The sequence below is a fragment of the Vipera ursinii genome, assembly GCF_947247035.1.
Source record: "Vipera ursinii genome assembly, chromosome: Z".
Lineage (NCBI taxonomy): Eukaryota > Metazoa > Chordata > Lepidosauria > Squamata > Viperidae > Vipera > Vipera ursinii.
Window position 1 is genome coordinate 3,252,168 of NC_139517.1, and position 21,365 is coordinate 3,273,532.

Consider the following 21,365-nt stretch of genomic DNA (forward strand, 5'->3'; position numbering starts at 1 on the left):
CCCATTTTCCCCATGTTTTTCTGAGCAAAAACCAACAGACCAGGCTCAAAATGGTGGTGCGGGACTCTGCTTTCCCTTCCAGGGGAGGGGGGGGGAAAAACTGCAATTCCCAGCATTCCGAGCTGTGCCGCTCGGAATGCTGGGCGTTGAAGTCCGCATCATTCCAAGAGGCTTAAGCTAGCGGGCCTTCTAGAGTTGGCGCAGCCCTCGGCCTTCGTTTTCGCTAATTCTCACCTATTTTTTTTCCCCCATCGCTGCCCACTCACAATTACATCTCCACCTCATCCCTCACCCCAGGCACCCCAAAACCAGCTTCTTGGCCAGTTGCCAAGTCTGAGCGACACTGCTTTCGACACTCACATTCAGATGCTGGGCAGACCATGCCCAGAGGGGCTGGGGGGGGTGCTTGGGGGGGTGTCTCTCTCTCACTGGGGCAGTGGAGAAGAGGAGGACCTCTGCGTCCCAGGGGGGATTCCCTTGCTCCCGTAATATTCCACCACCTGTTTGGGGACTTCAGCCAAAACGGTCCTGGCGAGAGCGTTGGGGGGGGCCTGGGAGGAAAAGAAAGAAGAGGGGGGAGGGGGGAGGGAGGAAAGAATGAGAGAAGGAAGGAAGGGAGGGAGGGAGGGAAGGAGGGAGGGAGGAAGGAAGGAAGGAAGGAAGGAAGGAAGGAAGGAAGGAAGGAAGGAAGGAAGGAAGGAGACAAGGTGAAGGGAGGGAGTGAGGGACCGAGGAAGGGAGTAGAAAAAAGGAAGGAAAGATATAGGAGGGAGGGAGGAAGGAAGGAAGGAAGGAAGGAAGGAAGGAAGGAAGGAAGGAAGGAAGGAAGGAAGGAGACAAGGTGAAGGGAGTGAGGGACCGAGGAAGGAAGTAGAAAAAAGTAAGGAAAGGTAAAGGAGGGTGGGAGGAAAGAAGGAAGGAAAGAAGGAAGGAAGGAAGGAAGGAAGGAAGGAAGGAAGGAAGGAAGGAAGGAAGGAAGGAAGGAAACAAGGTGAAGGAAGGGAGTGAGGGACCGAGGAAGGGAGTAGAAAAAAGGAAGGAAAGGTAAAGGAAGGGTGGGAGGGAGGAAGGAAGGAAGGAAGGAAGGAAGGAAGGAAGGAAGAAGGAGAGTGGTAGAAGAAAGGAAGGGAGGGAGGATGAGAGGAAGACAGAGAAGGAAGGAATGGGGGAAAGTGGCAGAGAAAAGGTGGGAAGGAAGCAAGGAGGGAAGGTGAGGGAAGGCAGCGAGGGAACGGGGAAGGAAGTAGAAAAAAGGAAGGAAAGATAAAGGAGGGAGGGAGGAAGGAAAGAAGGAAGGAAGGAAGGAATGGAAGGAGCAGGGAAGGAAGACGACGGAGAAGGAAGGAAGGGAGGAAGGTGACAGAGAAGGAAGGAGACGAGGTGAAAGAAGGGAAGGAGGGAGGTAGGAAAGAAGGAAGTAGGAAAAGGAAGGAAAGGTAAAGGAGGGAGGGAGGGAAGGAAGAAGACGAGGAAGAAAGGAAGGTGACAGAGAGAAGGAAGGAAGGAAGGGACAAACTGAGAAAGAAGTCTAGGCAGACATTCAAGGCCCAAAGCGGCCCTTGACCCCCTCCTGAGGGCCGGTGTCTTCCAGCTCCCTCACACACCCCACCCACCCCCCGAAAGCAGAGCCTGGCAGAGCCTGGCACCCACCCACCCCCCTCACCTTCTTGAACTCCCTGACGGGCACAAACTGCACGATGTCCCGCACCGCCCTGCCTTCCTCCGTCTCCAGCATCCCTCGGTCCCCGTTCAGCTCCCGCATGTCGGAGAAGTCGGCGTTCCCGATGCCCACGATGATGATGGAGAGAGGCAGACGGGAGGCCCGCACCACGGCGTCGCAGGCCTCGGGCATGTCGCTCACCACCCCGTCGGTCAGGATGAGCAGCACCCGGTACTTCTGCAAAAGAGGGGGACGGGGCGGAGAGGGTATCAAGAGCCAGGAGGGGGACACCAGGCGAGACACACCCTCCCCTGGCTCTTTGGCAGGAGGGGAGGGGGGGTCTCAGGTGTTTCCTCCCCCCCCTCCCGTACCGTGGGCATGCCACTTTTTTCCTCCTCGGCTGCAGGCCCGGCCACCTTGCCGATGATGGGGGCCACGTTGGTGGGGCCGTAGAGCTCGATCTGGGGCAGGCAGCGCTTGTAAGCCTCGATCACGCCCAGAATCTCTGCCAGGGAAGGAAAGAAAGCGAGACTGCAGGCCGGGTGGTTTCTCTGGGCCACGTGTGTGTGTGCATGCGAGTGTGGCTATGTGCATAATTTGTTTTATTTTTGTCACGTTTATGCAGGTTGTGTTTGGGGGGGTAACTCTCTGAGAGCTGTAGGAAACAAAAGCTCCTTTTAATGTAGGCTGATGAGCGTACGTTTAAAGTGACAATAAAATCTTTCTTTCTTTCTTTCTTTCTTTCTTTCTTTCTTTCTTTCTTTCTCTCTCTCTCTCTCTCTCTCCCTCCCTATTTCCTTTTTAAAATTCTCCTTTTCCTTTCCCACAAATTCCTTCCTTCCTTCTTTCCTCCCTCCCTCCCTTAATATTTCCTTTTAAAATTCTCCTTTTCCTTCCTTCCTCCCTCCCTTAATATTTCCTCTTTTTAAAATTCTCCTTTTCCTTCCTTCCTTCCTTCCTTCCTTCCTTCCTTCCTTCCTTCCTTCCTTCCTTCCTTCCTTCCTTCCTTCCTTCCTTCCTCCCTCCCTCCCTCCCTTAATATTTCCTTTTAAAATTCTCCTTTTCCTTCCTTCCTCCATCCCTCCCTCCCTCCCTCCCTCCCTATTTCCTCTTTTTAAAATTCTCCCCTCCCTCCCTCCCTCCCTCCCTTCCTTCCTTCCTTCCTTCCTTCCTTCCTTCCTTCCTTCCTTCCTTCCTTCCTTCCTTCCTTCCAACTCCATCAAGTGACTCTATTATTGCCTGAGTTTTCAATCCCCCAAATCTTTCTTTAAAAAAAAAAAGCACCAGCAATTCCACTGAAAAATCATAATTCTTCCTTACTTTCACATTCGGGGTTCTCTGGATCAAAGTTGATGGCGAAATCGTGAGACACCTGTCCGAAGGAACAAAACAAAAGCAAACAGGAACAAGGATTCGAACCCGGAGCACAAAAGCGGGGGGAAAACGATTCAGTTTAATCAGGTCTCAGGATTCTTACCTCGAAATCGGGAGGGATTCTCGCTCCGAAGCCAAAGGCCGGGAACCGTTTATCGCTGGAAGACAAACAAAAAACAAAAAAAAAACCACACTGTTTCAGTTTTCCATCCGGACAGGTGGCAGGGGGATTCTGGGAGTTGTAGTTTCGAGGTGCCAGGCGCACACCTATCCCGTACCTGTCGTAGTCCTGGCAGATTTCGCCCACGGATGACAAAGTTTTCAGGTATTCGTTCGGCTCTCGGGGGCTGATGAAATGGAGCGAATGTTCACTTCTGGGGTCCCCGTTGGAGGCTGTGAAGTCAATGGCTACCTGGGCAAGGGAGAGAGGGAGCCAGCGGTGTAGCCTAGTGGTTAGAGCACCGGATTCGTACCAGGCGTCTTGAGAATTTTCCGATACTCATTTAAGGCGCAAAGCTCTCTGAGCAAAAGTTGCTGGGAATCTGAAAAGAGAAGCTGGAGGAATCTTAGCTCATTGTTAGGAGTGTTTGTGAGTGTTAAACGGGCGGCAGCCAGAAAAGCTAACACAATTCTGGTGTGGGAAGTCAGTCCCCCCCCCACCAGAGAAGGAAGTATTAAAAGGGCAGAAAAATATATTTCCTCAAAGAGGCAAAAAAGCGTGCCCAGTTTTTCTTAATAGCCCCAAGTCTCCCTCCCCCAAGCAGAAACCAGATCTGTAGAAATGCAGATGTGATCATCCATTCAGGAAGGTTGGAGCTCTCCAGCTAGAAGATTAAGAAGACAAAGACACCTAAAATCTACATAGGTAAAGGTAAAGGTTCCCCTGCACATGCGTGCTAGTCGTTTCCGACTCTAGGGGCCGGTGCTCATCTCCGTTTCAAAGCCGAAGAGCCGGCGCTTGTCCGAGGACGTCTCCGTGGTCATGTGGCCGGCATGACTAGACGCCAAAGGCGCACGGAACGCTGTTACCTTCCCACCGGAGTGGTCCCTATTTTTCTACTTGCATTTTTACGTGCTTTCGAACTGCTAGGTTGGCAGAAGCTGGGACGAGTAACAGGTGCTCACTCTGCTACGCGGCACTCGGGATTCGACCCGCCAAACTGCCGACTTTCTGATCGACAAGCTCAGCGTCCTAACCCACTGAGCCACCACATCCCTTAAAATCTACATACCCCACCCAAACTTTTAAGACAGGACAGGACAGAGGCCAAAGGGACCCAGGTCAAAATACATGACACAAGAAATAGCCTCCAACAGGAACAGGAAGCAGCTCCAAACAAAAGGCTCCAGAGGGTATAAAAACCCACTCCCTACATGTGTTCACCCTCTTTTTTCAACGAGAGCCATCTTCCTGTCTGCCTCTCCTCTTTCGCTAAACTGCAACCATCTTTCTAAATTAGTCGCCGTGCTTGGACTGGACCATGATGAAGACTTTTCCTTCAACACTTTTTTTTTAATCCCATTTATATCCCGCCCTTCTCTGAAGACTCAGTGCGGCTTACAATCTAAGAAGCACAAATCAATGTGCTTAGCAATAGCCTTCATTCTATGTATATGCCTGCTTAGTAGGGCTTTCGCCCACCCACCCCCCAGCGGCATTTTTACAAAGTCAGCTTAATTGCCCCCAACAATCTGGGTCCTCATTTTACCTACCTCGGAAGGATGGGAAGGCTGAGTCAACCTTGAGCCTGGTGGGACTCGAACTTGCACTAATTGCAAACAGCTGGTGTTACTTAAGGAGGCATTAGCCCACTGCTCCACCAAGGCTCTTGCTTGTATAAACAGAGGCATAGGATCAAAATCACACGAAGCGTTAGCACCACTTTACAAAGCCTTTAGTAAGGCCACACCTGGAATCCTGCATCCAGTTTTGGTCCCCACGTCGCAAAAAAAAAAAAAAGATGTTGAGTCTTTGGTAAAAAGTGCATTGAGGAGCAAGTAAGATTATTTTAAATGCCTGGAGACTAAAACATCGGAAGGACGGTTGCAGGATTTGGGTTTGGCCAGTCTAGACAAAAGAAGGACTTGGAGGGGGGGACGACATGATAGCAGTATTCCAGAAGCGGTGAATACTCCAACACTGGAAGTTTTTAAGAAGAGACTAGACAATCATTTGTCTGAGATGGTATAGGGTCTCCTGCTTGAGCAGGGGGCTGGACTAGAAGACCTCCAAGGTGCCTTCCAGCTCTATTCTGATTGATTATTGATCGATTGATCAAAATGGTCTAGGGTCTCCTGCTTGAGCAGGGGGCTGGACTAGAAGACCTCCAAGGTCCCTTCCAGATCTATTCTGATTGATTGATTGATTGATAGGTTAGGGCCAAACAGATCCAGATCTAAGGGAACTACTAATAATAGTAACAACAACTTGCACCTAAACATCGGCAAGACGAAAGAGATGGTGTTAGACTTCCGGAGAAAAAAGGAGGAACCTGCCCCACTTTACATCGGGGAGGACTGTGTGGAGAGAGTTTCCTCCTTTAAATTTCTGGGAGTCTACCTCTGTGAAGATCTGACCTGGAAAGTTAACACAACTCAGGTGGCTAGAAAGGCCCAACAGAGGCTTCACTTTCTTAGGGTCTTGCGGAAGAACAGGGTAGAACAACGGCTAATGACTCTCTTTTACCGGTCTACTATAGAGAGCGTCCTCTCGTACGGTATTGTGGTTTGGTATGCTGGTCTGACAGCCGTGGATAGAAAAGTATTACAGAGGGTAGTGAGCACAGCACAAGACATCGTGGGCTGTTCCCTGACACCACTGGATGACCTCGCCAGGGCTCGCTGCCTTGGAAGAGTGAGGAAGATTCTCAGGGATGACTCACACCCTGGACGGTATCTCTTTACTCTCCTCCCATCCGGTAGGAGATATAGGAATATAGCCAGCCATACCAACAGGCTGAAAAATAGCTTTTATCCGTGGGCTGTTAGGCTTTTAAATGGGACATAATCTTATGCAGAATTGACTTGGGAGGCCGGTGTGTGGTGTAGTTGGATCACATAGTGTGGTGGGATGGAGGGTTGGTTGTGTTATTAATAATAATAATAATAATAATAATAATAATAATAATAATAATAAGAAGAAGAAGAAGAAGAAGAAGAAGAAGAAGAAGAAGTAGTAGTTGGAAGGGACCTTGGAGGTCATCTAGTCCAACCCCCTGATAAGGCAGGAAACCCTATACCATTTCAGACAAATGGCTGTCCAGTCTCTTCTTAAAAACCTCCAGTGTTGGAGCATTCACCGCTTCTGGAGGCAGGTTGTTCCACTGGTTAATTGTTCTCACTGTCAGAAAGTTTCTCCTCAGTTCCAGGTTGCTTCTCTCCTTGACTAGTTTCCATCCGTTGCTTCTTGTCCTGCCTTCAGGCGCTCTGGAGAATGGCTTGACTACCTCTTCTTTGGGGCAGCCCCTGAGATACTGGAACACTGCTATCATGTTCCCCCCTCACCCTTCTCTTCATTAAACTACACATACCCAATTCTACTTGAGGTTTACTCCAGATCTGGACAAATGTACCAAAGAAAACCTAATACTACAGCAAGGGTCTTCCAACTTGGCCCTTTGATGATGACAGTCCTCATTCAGCAACTGTCCAAAGGGACAACGGCAGTGAAAAAAGTGACTTACGACCATTTTTCACACTTAACGACCGTCGCAGCATTTTCCCCCCCCCACATGGTCACATGATCAAAATTTGGACGCTTGTCAACTGACTCGTATTTATGTCGGTTGCAGCATCCCAGGTGTGTGTGTGTGTGTGTCACGTGATTCCTCCCTTTGCGACCTTTCCTGACAAGCCAAGTCAATGGGGGAAGCCGGTTTCCTTTAACGACCGTGTGACTCGCTTAATAATCGCTTAGCAGTGATGCACTTAACAACCGTAGCAGGGAAGGTCATAAAAGGGGATCAAAATGCCTGCATTAAATCATAATGGGGACAGTTGAACAATACATGCAAGTGATCAATCGATCTATCAAATAAATAGACAGCCAACAGCCCGCTTAAAGATCCTACCTCTCTCTCTCTTAATTCTTAATTCTAAAACTTACCGTGAAGGAGATTTGCAAACCACCCATGATGTAATCCAGGAAGGTGTGGACTTTCTCCATCTGCGGAGAGACAATGATGGTTAGGCTGAGGGCTGCGACGGTTAGCCATCATCAGAATCTTGGCTTTCTGCTTCTTCTTCTTCTTCTTCTTCGGAGGCCCGATATATTCATACCGACACCCCACAAGGCTACAAGGCTCACCTTGCACTGAGTGAGAACAATATATCCAGAATTTTTGTAGTGTTTCTTCTTTTCTTGATACTTGGGGTTAATACATTCCCATTTCACCTGCCAAGAAAAAAAAAAGGAAATGAGGTTATAATGCATATTTTTTTGCCTTTTGCTGTTCTGGATGGAAGATCCAGATAAGGAAAAGCAGGGATTTTTTTAAAATTTTTTTTCAAGTAACCCCAACATTAAAACACTTTTTAAAATTTAGGGTTTTTCCTAAAATATGTAAATTCTTAAAGGTCAATTTCCCCCCACCCCCCGCAATATAAATTACTGATGGTATGCAGATAGTCCTCGGCTTACGACCATTATTAAACAAACTCAGCATGGGAAAAATGCTTTATGACTTGTCCTCGCACTTACGACCACCCGGGTCCCATGATTGTGATTTGGGCACTTAGCAACTGACTCGCGTTTATTTTTATTTATTTATTTTATAAAGTTTCATTGATTTTTTTAAAAACAGAATTCAATAGCAACCGTTCAACAAAAACGTGTTGCCTGAGTATCTTATTCACTAATACAAATAAAATTCCTAATCCCTAAATCTTTTCTCTAACCATTGATAAAATAGGTCCCAACTTTGAAAATATTCTGTTTCTCCTTTTTCTTTCAACCTTAAAGTAACTCTGTCTGTTTCTGCACAGTCTAGTATTTTTTTAAAAAATTATTTCTTCTTCTGGTGGTGTTTTTTCGTTCTTCCAATATTGTGCAAATATAATTCTTGTCGCTGTTATCATGTGTAAAATCAAGTATGTACTTTGCTTATCAAATTTTTCTGGCATTATACCTAGTTAAAAAAAAATAGGTTTGTAGTCTATGTGTTTCTCTTAGATTTTTTCCTAACCATGTGTGAATTTTTGTCCAATATTTCCTTGCTTTAACACATGTGCACCACCTATGATAATAAGTACCTGGCTTATGCTTAGATTTCCAACATTACTCTGACATATTTTTAAAACATTTTTGCTAAGCTTGTTGGTGGCAAGGGCCATCTATAGAACATTTTGTATAAGTTTTATATAAGTTTTATATGACTGACTCATGTTTACGACCAGTTGCAGCGTCCTGCGGTCACATGCTTGCAAATTGTGACCTTTTTTTTTTTGTGCTGTTTTCTGGCCAAAGCCAGCAAAAAAAAAAGTCCATTGGGGGAAGCTGTTCGTGTTTAACGAACATGTGATTCGTTTAACGGCCACATGTTTTACTTAATGACCCCCGTGATTCGCTTTATGGTAAAAATGGTAAATAATAATAATAATAATAATAATAATAATAATAATAATAATAATAATAATAATAATAATAAGAAGAAGAAGAAGAAGAAGAAGAAGAAGAAGAAGAAGAAGAAGTTGGAAGGGACCTTGGAGGTCATCTAGTCCAACCCCCTGCTCAGGCAGGAAACCCTATACCATTTCAGGCAAATGGCTGTAGTAAAATCGAGTCCCGTCACATCCAAATTTACAATCTCACCAAATTATGGGAGAGATTCCAGTCCGAAGCATAATTCAAGGGCTACCTGGATCTATTTTACCCCAATCCCAAGGGTGGTGAAAACTCAGCCACCGAATTCACGGTCCTTCCATCATTTTAATTCTTTCAGATTTCTGTTTTTTCCCCCCCCATCTTCTTCTGAGCTTGGCCAAGTGTTAAAACTCTGAAGTTGGAAGTCAAACCTAGCACAGTGCTGAACTTTAGCACAGCGTTGCTAAAGTATCTCCTTTCACAAGGGCCAAACTCACAGAGTGAGTTTTCCATCTTAAAAAAAAATAATAATAAAAAATCAGGCTTTTTTAAAAAAAAATTAATTAACGAAGTGGATAAGCAGATAAAAGCTAGATCTTTTTTAAAAAAATTAAATGAAGGAAAAGGCTGCAGCGCTAAAAGAGAACATTAAAACGTACAGCAGAGTTTGGTTTGCTAAAATCCACTTCTAGTCATTTCACTTAAAAGTCCATTAAGATTAAGGGGAAGAGGAGTTTCAATTCAGGCCCAGAATTCCACCCACCCCCCTCATATTGGCCATTGTTGGGAACGCTGGGAAGTGAAATCCACACAGTGACACAAGTGGACCTGGCCATCTCCCTCTCCTTCCTTCCTTCCTTCCTTCCTTCCTTCCTTCCTTCCTTCCTTCCTTCCTTCCTTCCTCTTTCTTTGTCACTATTTCTCTATCTTCCTTCCTTCCTTCCTTCCTTCCTTCCTTCCTTCCTTCCTTCCTTCCTTCCTTCCTTCCTCTTTCTTTGTCACTATTTCTCTATCTTCCTTCCTTCCTTCCTTCCTTCCTTCCTTCCTTCCCTCACTCCCTCGCTCCCTTTTTTAATCTTGATCCATCCATCCCTTCCTTCCTCTCTCCCTTCCTCCCTCTTCTTCCTTCCTTCCTTCCCTCCTTTTCTTACCTTGATTCATCCCTTCCTCTCCCTCCCTTTCTCTCTTCCTTCCTTCCTTCCCTCCCTCCTTCTCTTCCTCTCTCCTTCCTTCCTCATTTCCTTCCTTCCTCCTTCCCTCCCTCTTTTACTTTTGATCCATTGCCCCTTCCCTGCCTCCCTTCCTTCCCTCCTTCCTTCTCTTTCTTTTTCTTCCTTCCTTCCTTCCTCCCTTTCTCTCTTCCTCCACCCTCCCTCCCGTCTTTTCCTCCGTTCCTTTCTTCCTCTCTCCTTTTTCTTTCTTTCCTCTCTCCCTCCCTCTTACCTTTGATCCATTGCCCCTTCCCCTCTCCCTTCCTCCCTTCCTCTCTTCTTTCCTTCCTTCCCTCCATCCTTCCTTCTCTCTCTTTCTCTTTCTTTTTTTCTCCCTCCCTCCCTCCGTCTCCTTCTCCATTACCTCTTCTCCGGAAGACGCCTTCAGCATCTCTTGAAAACTTGTGTTGAATTCCCCAATGTAATCATGTTTCCCACTGGAGTCGTGATCGTAAACCACACACTGGAAAAGAAAATGGCCAAGTGACAGAGCCAGAAATACGGAGGAGAATTGCTCTGCCTGGTTCCTTCCGAAAAAATCCAATTAAAAGGCAGGCAGACCCTAATTTGCCTGGGATTTTTCCCCCCTCCAGGAGCAGAGAAATAAAACAGTTGGAAAATTGGTTCTGCTACTCAATCGCTTCGTAGGTTTCCTAATTGTTCACTGTAATTTGAGATTATTTCCAGATCTAAAGCAGTGTTTATCCAACTTGCCAAGTTTAGGCTGTATGGACTTCAATTCCCAGAATTCCCCAGCCAGCACAGCTGGGGAATTCTGGGAATTGAAGTCCACCCGGCTTAAACTTGTCCAGTTTAAGAAACATGGATTTAAATCCTTTTATATTGATGTCTAGAACTAAACAGACTTTTTTTTCCCCACCACGGTCTTTTTTTAAAAAAAATCCCATTTATATCCCGCCCTTCTCTGAAGACTCAGGGCGGCTTACAATTTAAGCACAAATCAATGTGCTTAGCAATAGCCTTCATTCTATGTATATGCCTGCTTATTAGGGCTTTCACACACACCCCAAGCGGCATTATTACAAAGTCAGCTTATTGCCCCCCAACAATCTGGGTCCTCATTTTACCTACCTCGGAAGGATGGAAGGCTGAGTCAACCTTGAGCCTGGTGGGACTCGAACCTGCACCAATGGCAGGCAGCTTGTGTTACTTAAGGAGGCATTAGCCCACTGCTCCACCAAGGCTTTGATGTAGCCAAGACTTTCGAAATCAATATTCCGCACTCAATTCATCCCCCCCTCTCTTAATTTTCTTTCTTTCTTTCTTTTAATACGGCTCGGAAGAAGCCTACCCGTATAGGCCTGTCGGGATCACAACTGCACAGCGATTGCAAAGAAATTCGGAACGGTTGCCAGCGAGGGCTCAAGTTGTTCTTCACCACCTAGGGCACAAAACGATGGGAGAGAGATTTTCAAAAAAAGGTTAACCCCAAGAAATTGCCATTTTTTTTATCCCTAAACCATGTGTGTGTGTGTGTGTGTGTGTGTGTGTGTGTGTGTGTCTGTCTGTCTATCTATCTATCTATGTCTGTCTGTCTGTCTGTCTGTCTGTCTCTATCTATCTATCTATCTATCTATCTATCTATCTATCTATCTATCTATCTATCTATCTATTGTCTATCTATGTCTGTCTGTCTATCTATCTATCTATCTATCTATCTGTCTGTCTGTCTGTCTGTCTGTCTCTGTCTGTATCTATCTATCTCTATCTATCTATCTATCTATCTATCTATCTATCTATCTATCTATCTATCTGTGTCTGTCTGTCTGTCTCTATCTATCTATCTATCTATCTATCTATGTCTCTGTCTATCTATCTATCTATCTATCTATCTATCTATCTATCTATCATCTATCTATCTATCTATCTATCTATCTATGTCTGTCTATATCTATCTATCTATCTATCTATCTATATCTATCTATCTATCTATCTATCTATCTATCTATCTATCTATCTATCTATCTATCTATCTATCTCTATCTATCTATCTATCTATCTATCTATCTATCTATCTATCTATCTATGTCTATCTATCTATCTATCTATCTATCTATCTATCTATCTATCTATCTATCTATCTATCTATCTATATCTTCTATCTATCTATGTCTCTCTATGTCTATCTGTCTATCTGTCTGTCTGTCTGTCATTCTCTCTAAGTTTATTTTATTTATTTATTTAGTTTCTTAATTACATTTCTTTGCTGGCCATCTCGTTTCGAAACGATGCTGGGCGTCTTGCAGCACTAAAAGCCTTGAAATAATAAAAGACGCGTAATTCTAAAACCTTAACAGGATTGAACGTATCCATTCGGATAGCCGGTTAACCGATCAGCCGGCTCAGAGGCTTGCATAGCGTCTCCTTGCTGCCTTTCAGCTTCCTTCCAGCCCGTTTAAATTTGTTATGTCTCCATTTCCCCCCCACACACACACTGTTTTTTTTTATATAAAAAAAATCCCTCCCATCAAACTCTCCAGAGGGGCCCCATAATATCCTCACCTCTGTCCTCCAGGCCAGATTCTCCGACTCGCCACTGCCCATCTTATATATTTCCAGGAAAGGATCGGATTTGCTGAAGAAATCCTGCGGGAACAGGGTTTTTTTTTTAAAAAGAGAGAGAGTAATTTTTTCACGAAACGCTCCATGGCGCTACAGCGAAGGAGTCATAAGGTTGACACTCCCGGGAGCCTCCAGAGGTGGTGAATGCTCCAACACTGGAGGTTTTTAAGAAGAGACTGGACAGCCATTTGCCTGAAATGGTATAGGGTTTCCTGCCTGACCATTAAGGTTGGACTAGATGACCTCCAAGGTCCCTTCCAACTTTATTATTATTATTATTATTATTATTATTATTATTATTATTATTATTATTATTATTATTATTATTATTATTACAACAATCCAGATTGGGTATCACACCAGCTGCTCTCCCACGGAGGTCCTTTAAGGTCCTCCAATACACCCTTGCCCTTTTTCCCAGGTAGTCCTCGACTTACGACATTTGAGCCCAAGATTTCTGTCGCAAAGCTTGCTAAGTCAGCTTTGCCTCGTTTCGGGACCTTGCTTGCCACCGTTGTGAAACGCAGCCCTTGTTCCCCTAATCACACGGTTGTGAAGAGAACCTGGCTTCCCCATGGACTTTGCTTGAGCCCAGGGCCGTCATAAAGACGTGCCCGTCGCCAAGGGTCTGACGGGGGTCTTAAGTCTGAGAAACGGTCCTCGCTCACTTTTTTTCCGCCGCCGTTACAGCTTCAAACGGTCACTAAATGAATCGTTCTAAGTCGAGTTCTACCTGTACCTCTGCTCGGGGGTCGGGGAAAGCCAAGCACACGCCAGCGTCACGTCGTGCTCATTTCAGGAGGGCTGGGACACCGTGTTGCACCCGGCGGTGCGGAAAAATAAAATGCATTTTTTTAAAAAATCCTGCAGAGAGCAGGTTTTCTCCAAATGAGCCCAGCCTCGCTGGGCAATCCTCAGGGGGAAAAAAAAGGCCTGTCAGATTAAATGGGGCATCTACAAACGGATGCAGCTCCGTCGCATCAGCGGCTCACAACACTTGCGAAAAGAAGGGGGGAAAAAGATGGCTGGACGAACCACGGCGGCGTGGAAATGAAGGTGGAGAAGATGGACAGGTGAGAAAAAGCCGTTTGCTATCTGATAATCCTGTTTAAGGGGATCGAAACCATGCAGTGTTTTTCGACCTGGAGCCTTTTAAGAGGGGTGGACTTCAACTCCCAGAATTCCCCAGCCAGCGATGCTGGCTGGGGAATTCTGGGAGTTGAAGTCCACCCCTCTTAAAGGGCTCCAGGTCGAAAAACACTGATCTACAAAAGTTTCTGAACCTGGGCAGTGCTTAGCATGATGGGTTAACCATTTTAAAACGGGTGGGCTTCAACTCCCAGAATTCCCCAGCTGGCATCTGTTAACTCCCCACTTTAGAATGAGAATAGAATAACGGAGTTGGAAGGGACCTTGGAGGTCTTCTAGTCCAACCCCTTGCTCAGGCAGGAGACCCTAGACCAGGGGTAGGCAACCTCGGCTCTTTGATGACTCATGGACTTCAACTCCCAGAATTCCTGAGCTGACTCAGGAATTCTGGGAGTTGAAGTCCATGAGTCATCAAAGAGCCGAGGTTGCCTACCCCTGCCCTAGACCATTTCAGACAAATGGTTGCCCAAGATCTTCTTAAAAAGGAGGAGGGGATAACAGAATTGGAAGGGACCTTGGAGGTCATCTAGTCCAACCCCCTGCTCAGGCAGGAAACCCTATACCATTTCAGACAAATGGTTGTCCAGCCTCTTCCTAAAAACTTCCAGTGTTGGAGCATTCACAGCTTCTGGTGGCCGGTCGTTCTGGTTAATTGGTTCTAACTGTCGTTAACTGGTTAATTGGTTCTAACTGTCGTTAACTGGTTAATTGTTCTAACTGTCAGGAAATTCCTCCTCAGTTCCAGGTTGCTTCTCTCCTTGGTTAGTTTCCATCCGTTGCTTCTTGTCCTGCCCTCAGGTGATTTGGAGAATAGCTTTGACACGCACCCCTCTTTTTTGCGGCAGCCCCCTCAAATATTGGAAGACCGTTATCATTTCCCCCCTGGTCTTTCTCTTCATTAAAGATTATTCTTCCTTGTTTAAAAAGCAATTAATCATGAGGTAAATGTCTGGTTTAAAATGCCGCCACTTTCTAGGCCACATAGCTCGCTTCCCAGGCAAAGAGTCCTGTGACACCCCAACCTTGGATATTATTCCTCTAGCATCCACTTCTCAATTTTTCCTTACCTTGTCATCCAGTTCTTGACCGGAAAATTCCAGTTGGACAAACTCGTTGGTGCGGGAGACCTCTTCGGCTTCAATCTGCCCACAAAAATGGCCCAGAAATTCATCTCAAGACAGCAAAATACTGCCAAGATAATTTGCCTACCCTTTTCTTGAAATACATGCAGCTAGTCCTCAAGTTACGACTGCAAGTGGGGGCTGGAATTTCTGTCACTAAGCAAGGCTCAGTGTGAAGTAAGGCGGGCTCTGCATTTGTGAGCCATTTTGCCACTGGTTGTGAAGCGAATCATTGCAGTTGTTAAGTGAATCGCATGGTCGCTAAGCGAATCCAGCTTTCCCTCATTGGCTTGGCTTGTTGGAAGCCGGCTGGGAAGGTCACAAATGGGGAATCACGTGACCCCGGGACAGTGCAGCCGTCGTAAGTACAGGCCAGTTGCCAAGCATCCGAGTTTTGATCATGTGATCACGGGGATGCTGCAATGGTCATAAGTATGAGGACCGATTGTAAGCTTCTTTTTTTCCAGATCTGTGGTAACTTTTAATGGCCGAAACGAATTGTTGTAATTGGAGACTATTTGTATTCTCTTTACTACTAAACTCTTCTTGTTGATATTTATTTCACTAAAACAACTTAATATATTCTAAAGACATTACTCATTCTAACTAAGCATCCCCCATCAATTCAATTCTCCCACCCTATATTTGAAATCTCTGGGGCTTAAATTCCTGCATACCAAGAGCTGACGGTCATTAGATGAGACGAGCTCAAATCCCTATTTTTCCTGTGAAGCACAGAGCCCATGCCACCTTATAAGGTTGTGGTGCAGATGAGATAGAACAAGAAAGGCAGGTTGAAAATATTTGCAAAATTACAGTAAGAATCTGCTCTCCTGTTTTCAAAAGCCAGAAGAGACAACTCTTGTAAGTAAGCCAAGCTGCACACTGAGGAAAAAAAAAAGCTAAATGTTGATTACCAGAGGATGACACCGGTGGGATCAAGGTCAGCTTCTCCTAGCTGTTATGGGACTTAAAGGTCCCAATGCATCTTAGCTTCCAATTAAAATAAATTTTCACCCGTGGTTCTAGACCACATGAAACCCAGATTGTGTTTCTGATCAGATCATGCTGTTTCCATCACTCCTACAATTCCTCGCATTAGGCCATGTTCCCTGCCTTCCCCCCCCCCCCACTGAATTATGCTTGGTTTCTCCCTTGGTCCTTCTCTAAAATTAAGATTATTTCTCATTTCTCTTTCTCCTGCCCCCTCCCCTGGATTTATGTACCGTGATGATTGAATTCTCCAAAATCTCTCCATTTAGCAATGCCAGCTGCTTGGTAACCTTGGTCTGGGAGACAATCTGGAGATGAAAAGATAGAATTAATGTTTGGATGGATGAATTAATGGATGGATGGATGGATGACTAGCAAGATAGGAATATGGTGATAGATAGACAGACAGACAGACAGACAGACAGACAGACAGACAGATAGACAGATAGAAAGAAGATGGATAGATAGAGATAGAGATAGATAGACAGATAGAGACACATAGATAAAAGGCAGATAGATAGATTAGATAGATAGATAGATAGATAGATAGATAGATAGACAGACAGACAGACAGACAGACAGACAGACAGACAGACAGACATAGATAGATAATAGATAGAGAGAGAGAGAGATAGACAGACAGATAGACAGAGACAGACACATAGATAAAAGGCAGATAGATAGATAGATAGATAGATAGATAGATAGATAGATAGATAGAGATAGACAGAGAGACAGACAGAGACAGACATGGATAGATAAAAGGCAGATAGATGATAGATAGATAAATAGATAGAAGATGGATCGATAATTGATAGACACATAGATAAAAGGCAGATAGATAGGTAGATAAATGATAGAAAGAGAGATAGACAGATAGATAGACAGACAGATAGATAGATAGATAGATAGATAGATAGATAGATAGATAGATAGAGATAGATAGATACAAGACAGAAGGAATGATAGATGATAGATTGAGTGATACACAGATGATAAACAATTGATAAATGGACGTACATAGGGAGATGATAGATGAATAGGCGATAGACAGACAGACAGACCGAGAAAGAGATTAAGGACAGAGAGAGAGAGAGAGAGAGAGAGAGGGAGGGGTGGTGGTGGGTGAGATGGATGGACGGACAGATGGACAGGCAGAGGCCCCTCCTACCTGCCCGAGGGAGCATTCGGTGAGGCCAATCAACCTCCCAGCCTCACAGCAAAGTTCGGGATCACCTGGTTCCTCAGCGTCAAACACCTGGAATCTCAGATTCTGCATCTCCTCAAAGAAGTAATCCAGGGCGAAGACGTGGGCAAAAACGGGGTTCCGGGACCCGTGCAGGACTTCTGACTGCCCCACCTGGGGAAGGAAAGGAGAGGGTGCGTGTGTGTGTGTGTGTGTGTGTGTGTGTGCACGCGTGTGAGGAAGCCCAGAGAGAGTATCCTACTTGGGAGAAAAGTCGGAAGATGTTTCTGGCAAGTATTGGAGGTTTGATTTGGCTGCACTTTTGTAAAGCGGAATATCGCATTTCTGGGGTTCTTTTTATTTTTATTTTTTGTTGTCTGATGCTTATATTCTTGCAAAACAGCGCTCTTTCTCAACCTTAGCCACTTTAAGGCAAGTGGACTTCAGCTCCCAGAATTCCCCAGCCAGCATGAAGGAGGGAAGGAGGGGGGGATGGAGGAAGAAGGGAGAGAGGGAGTGAGGAAGAGAGGAAGGAAGGAAGGAAAGGAAGGAAGGGAGGAAGGAAGAAAATGAGGGAGGTAAGGAAGGAAGGAAAGGAGGGAGAGAGGAAGGAAGGAAGGAAGAGAGGAAGGAAGAAAATGAGGGAGGTAAGGAAGGAAGGAAGGAAGGAAAGGAGGGAGAGAGGAAGGGAGGAAGGAAGGAAAGGAGGGAGGTAAGGAAGGAAGGATGGAAAGGAGGGAGAGAAGAAGGAAGGAAGGAAGGAAGGAAGGAAGGAAGGAAGGAAGGAAGGAAGGGAGGGAGAGAGGAAATATTCCCAGTCACTTCCAAGCGGCAATTAAGCCCTTCAACTTTCCTCTAACACAACGGAAACATTTTAAGATGGGTGGACTTCAGCTCCCAGAATCCCCCAGCCACCATGGGGGATGCCCAGATTTTTTATTTTTAAAAAGCCGTACCTGGTTCCACTGTCCATCGCTGAGCAACTGAATAATCAGACTCGGGTCGGGTTTAATGTTGGCTTCTCTGTCCGGCAGGCCCCAGCAGGAGACCCGAAGTTCGACCCGGGAGGCCCCCAAAGCCACAGGCTGGGAGTCGGCCCCTTCAGACATGACGGCAGCTAAAAGGAGGGAAGGAGAGGAGGGGTGAAACAGAGAGAGGGAAGGAGGGACAGGCCGGAGGACTGGAGGTGGGATATCCCTGTGGGGAGAGGCTGACTGGCTGGGGATGATGTGAACAGTGATCCAGCAGATTTTAGAAGATGCCTGCCTTGGGAACCATTGTCCTAAAGTGATTTGTGTCAGGGTTAGGGTTGCAGCATTTTAAGATGGGAAGGGGAAGAGGGAAGGAAGGAAGGAAGGAAGGAAGGAAGGAAGGAAGGAAGGAAGGAAGGAAGGAAGGAAGGAAGGAAAGGAGGAAAAATGGAAGGGAGGGAGGAAAGGAAGGAAAGAAGGAAGGAAAGGAGGAAAAATGGAAGGGAGGGAGGAAAGGAAGGAAAGAAGGAAGGAAGGAAGGAGGGAAAGGGGGAAAAATGGAAGGGAGGGAGGAAAGGAAGGAAGGAAGGAAGGAAGGAAGGAAAGGAAGGAAGGAAGGAAGGAAGGAAGAAGGGAAAGGAAGAAAAATGGAAGGGAGGGAGGAAAGGAAGGGGAGGGAAGGGATGGAGGGAGGGAGGAAGGAAAGGGAAAAGAGGAAGGAAGAAAAGAAAGCAGGCAGGAAGGAAGAAGAGAAGAAGGAGGGAAAGGAGGAAAAATGGAAGGGAGGGAGGAAAGAAGGGAAGGAAGGAAGGAAGGGAGGAAGGAAGGAAGGAAAGGGAAAAGAGGAAGGAAGAAAAGAGCAGGAAGGAAGAAGACAAGGAAGAAGGGAAAGGAGGAAAAATGGAAGGGAGGGAGGAAAGCAAGAGGGGGAGGGAGGGAGGAAGGAAGGAAGGAAGGAAGGAAGGAAGGGGTGACCCAACTGTTTGAAAGGATAAACCCAGCCTGGCGTCCCATTGATGCCAACCCCTGCCAGGGGCCGGGCACAGCCCCCCTCGGCCGGGGACGGAGAGAGGGGCTTGGATGGGCCTGGGAACTGGCATCCTGGCAGGCGGGGGGGGGGCCTTCTTGGGACTCCTGCCCCGTGCAACCGTCCTCCCAGCTCCAGCAACGGGACAGGAAGCCGTGGGAGGCCAGCTGGCATCCCCACATTGGCACCTGCACTTGTGAGCCCGCAGGGTGCTGAGTCAGCTCCCTGGACTTTGATTTATGACAGGGGGTTCGGAGCCAGGGCGGGGGGGGGGAGTCAGCTGCCCCCGGGGATGTGAGTCAGGTCAAATCCAGGATGCTCCAGCAGCAGATTTTTTTAAAAAAATCTTTAAAGATGCCTTTTCCAATCTGGAGAAGAGCCGGTTAAGATTTGAAGGGATGTAAGATGCTCAGTCTGAACCCAGTTAAGATTTCCTGGCATGGAACATGGTCAATAGGAACCCGGTTAAGATTGCCAGGAACGTAAAATGCTCAGTCTGAACCCGGTCAAAATTTCCAGGGACGTAAAATGCTCAGTCTGAACCCGGTCAAAATTTCCAGGGACGTAAAATGCTCAGTCTGAACCCGGTTAAAATTTCCAGGGACGTAAAATGCTCACTCTGAACCCGGTTCAAATTTTCAGGGACGTAAAATGCTCACTCTGAACCCGGTTAAAATTTCCAGGGACGTAAAATGCTCACTCTGAACCCGGTTAAAATTTCCAGGGACGTAAAATGCTCAGTCTGAACCCGGTTAAAATTTCCAGGGACGTAAAATGCTCACTCTGAACCCGGTTAAAATTTCCAGGGACGTAAAATGCTCACTCTGAACCCGGTTAAAATTTCCAGGGACGTAAAATGCTCAGTCTGAACTCGGTTAAAATTTCCAGGGACGTAAAATGCTCAATCTGAACCCGGTTAAAATTTCCAGGGACGTAAAATGCCGGGATTAAAGGCCCCGGATGACAAAAGAGGCTTTGTAATTCCAAGGCCTCTCCTGAAGGAATGATCTATTAATGGTTCTTCAAACTCGGTAGCAAAACCGAGCCTCCATGTTTCATGGCAGTCTACCTTTGGATACCAGCGTGCCGGTGGGGGGGGCTGGGGGAAACGGGTGGGAGAATGCGAAACAGCAAAGGAATCATCCTAGCCTTTCTCATCTCTGATTTATGAGCCTCGTGGCTGCAATTGAGCTAGAAATAGGATGCTGGAGTAAATTCACTCTGGGTCTGATCCAAGGGCCGACTCAGCACAAGCGGATGGAGATCAAAATGCATTTGTAGAAGCTCCAATTATTTACCGGGAATGCCGGCAAATAAACAGCAGTCAAGCTCCCAGGCACCACAGTTATGCCCCAGTTGCATTTCCGAGAGGGAGGGGCACCGCCTGGGAGGGTTCTGCCGCCATTTTGACTTTTTTGACCCACTCTGACAATGCCGCTTGTGAGGAAGACATGAAGAGTTTGAAAAATAAGCTTTTCTTTTCTTTTTTTTTCTTAATGGCATGCTGGTTCCAACGCAGCATATGCCACGAGGTTTTTTTGGGGAAGGAAGGAAAACACAAATTTTGTGTATTTGTGTGTGTGTGTGTTTGTGAGTCAGGCTGGCAGGCCAAGAAAGTTTGCTTCCCACCCAGAACTTTTGTCATATTTATGTTTTCCCCCATGCTTATGGAGTGTCTATCGGTGACCCTTTGAGAGCTGTACGCAACGAAATTTCATTTTAATGCATGCCGATTGGTGTACATTCAAAGTGACAATAAAGTTATTATTCTGTTCTGTTCCGTTATTTTAAAATAAAAAATAAATAAATCTGGGAATGGGCAATTAATAATTGTGGTCCTCGCTCTGCATGGTTTCCCCTTCAACGCCGTGCGCAGAGGAGTGCCCACGGTGACACCCAGTATGAGTTTCTGTTCTCTGGGGCGGGGGGGGGGTGAGGAGGCCCTGTTCTCCATGGTGTGTGTAAAAACACACACCCGGAACAGCTTCCAGTGTGCCATGCAGTGCTGATTGAACGGAGACTAACAGATCAAGTACTCAGACAGAGATTCAACTGGAAGAATCCCTGACGGTGCGTCCTGTTTGCAGAACGGGAATTTGGGGGGTGGGGAGAACGTCCCAAGTCCCACCCAGAATAAATACAGGTAATCCTCGACTTAATGACCATCACTGACCCCAAATTTTCTGATGTTGGTTCACTGAATTTTGCCCTGTTTTACAGCCTTCCTTGCCGCCGTCGTTAAGTGAATCACAGCCATTGTTAAGGGGAATCTGTCTTCCCTTTTGAATAGAACACGGGTCTTCAAACTTGGCCCTTTGATGGCTTGTGGACTTCAACTCCCAGAATTCCTCAGTCGGCCATTTTGATGAAACCCGTGGGCTTGCATCCAGACCGGGGGTCTTCTAACTTGGCCCTTCCTTTGATGACTTGTGGACTTCAACATTCCTGGCTGAGGAATTCTGGGAGTTGAAGTCCACAAGTCATCAAAGGGCCAAGTTTGAAGACCCCT

At 46.2% G+C, this 21,365-nt stretch overlaps 1 protein-coding gene across 1 annotated transcript; it reads right to left on the reverse strand.

The window, feature by feature from the left end:
- Positions 1–425: 425 nt before the first annotated feature.
- CPNE6 (copine 6) lies at positions 426–17,967 on the reverse strand (the record flags this gene model as incomplete). Its single annotated transcript, XM_083377714.1, has 15 exons — positions 426–551; positions 1,664–1,897; positions 2,032–2,165; positions 2,981–3,032; positions 3,138–3,192; positions 3,313–3,446; positions 7,140–7,199; positions 7,341–7,427; positions 10,191–10,289; positions 11,139–11,228; positions 12,350–12,433; positions 14,626–14,700; positions 15,906–15,980; positions 16,844–17,032; positions 17,815–17,967. The coding sequence occupies 15 exons, from the start codon at positions 17,965–17,967 to the stop codon at positions 426–428; spliced, it is 1,647 nt and encodes a 548-aa protein (XP_083233840.1).
- Positions 17,968–21,365: the final 3,398 nt, after the last annotated feature.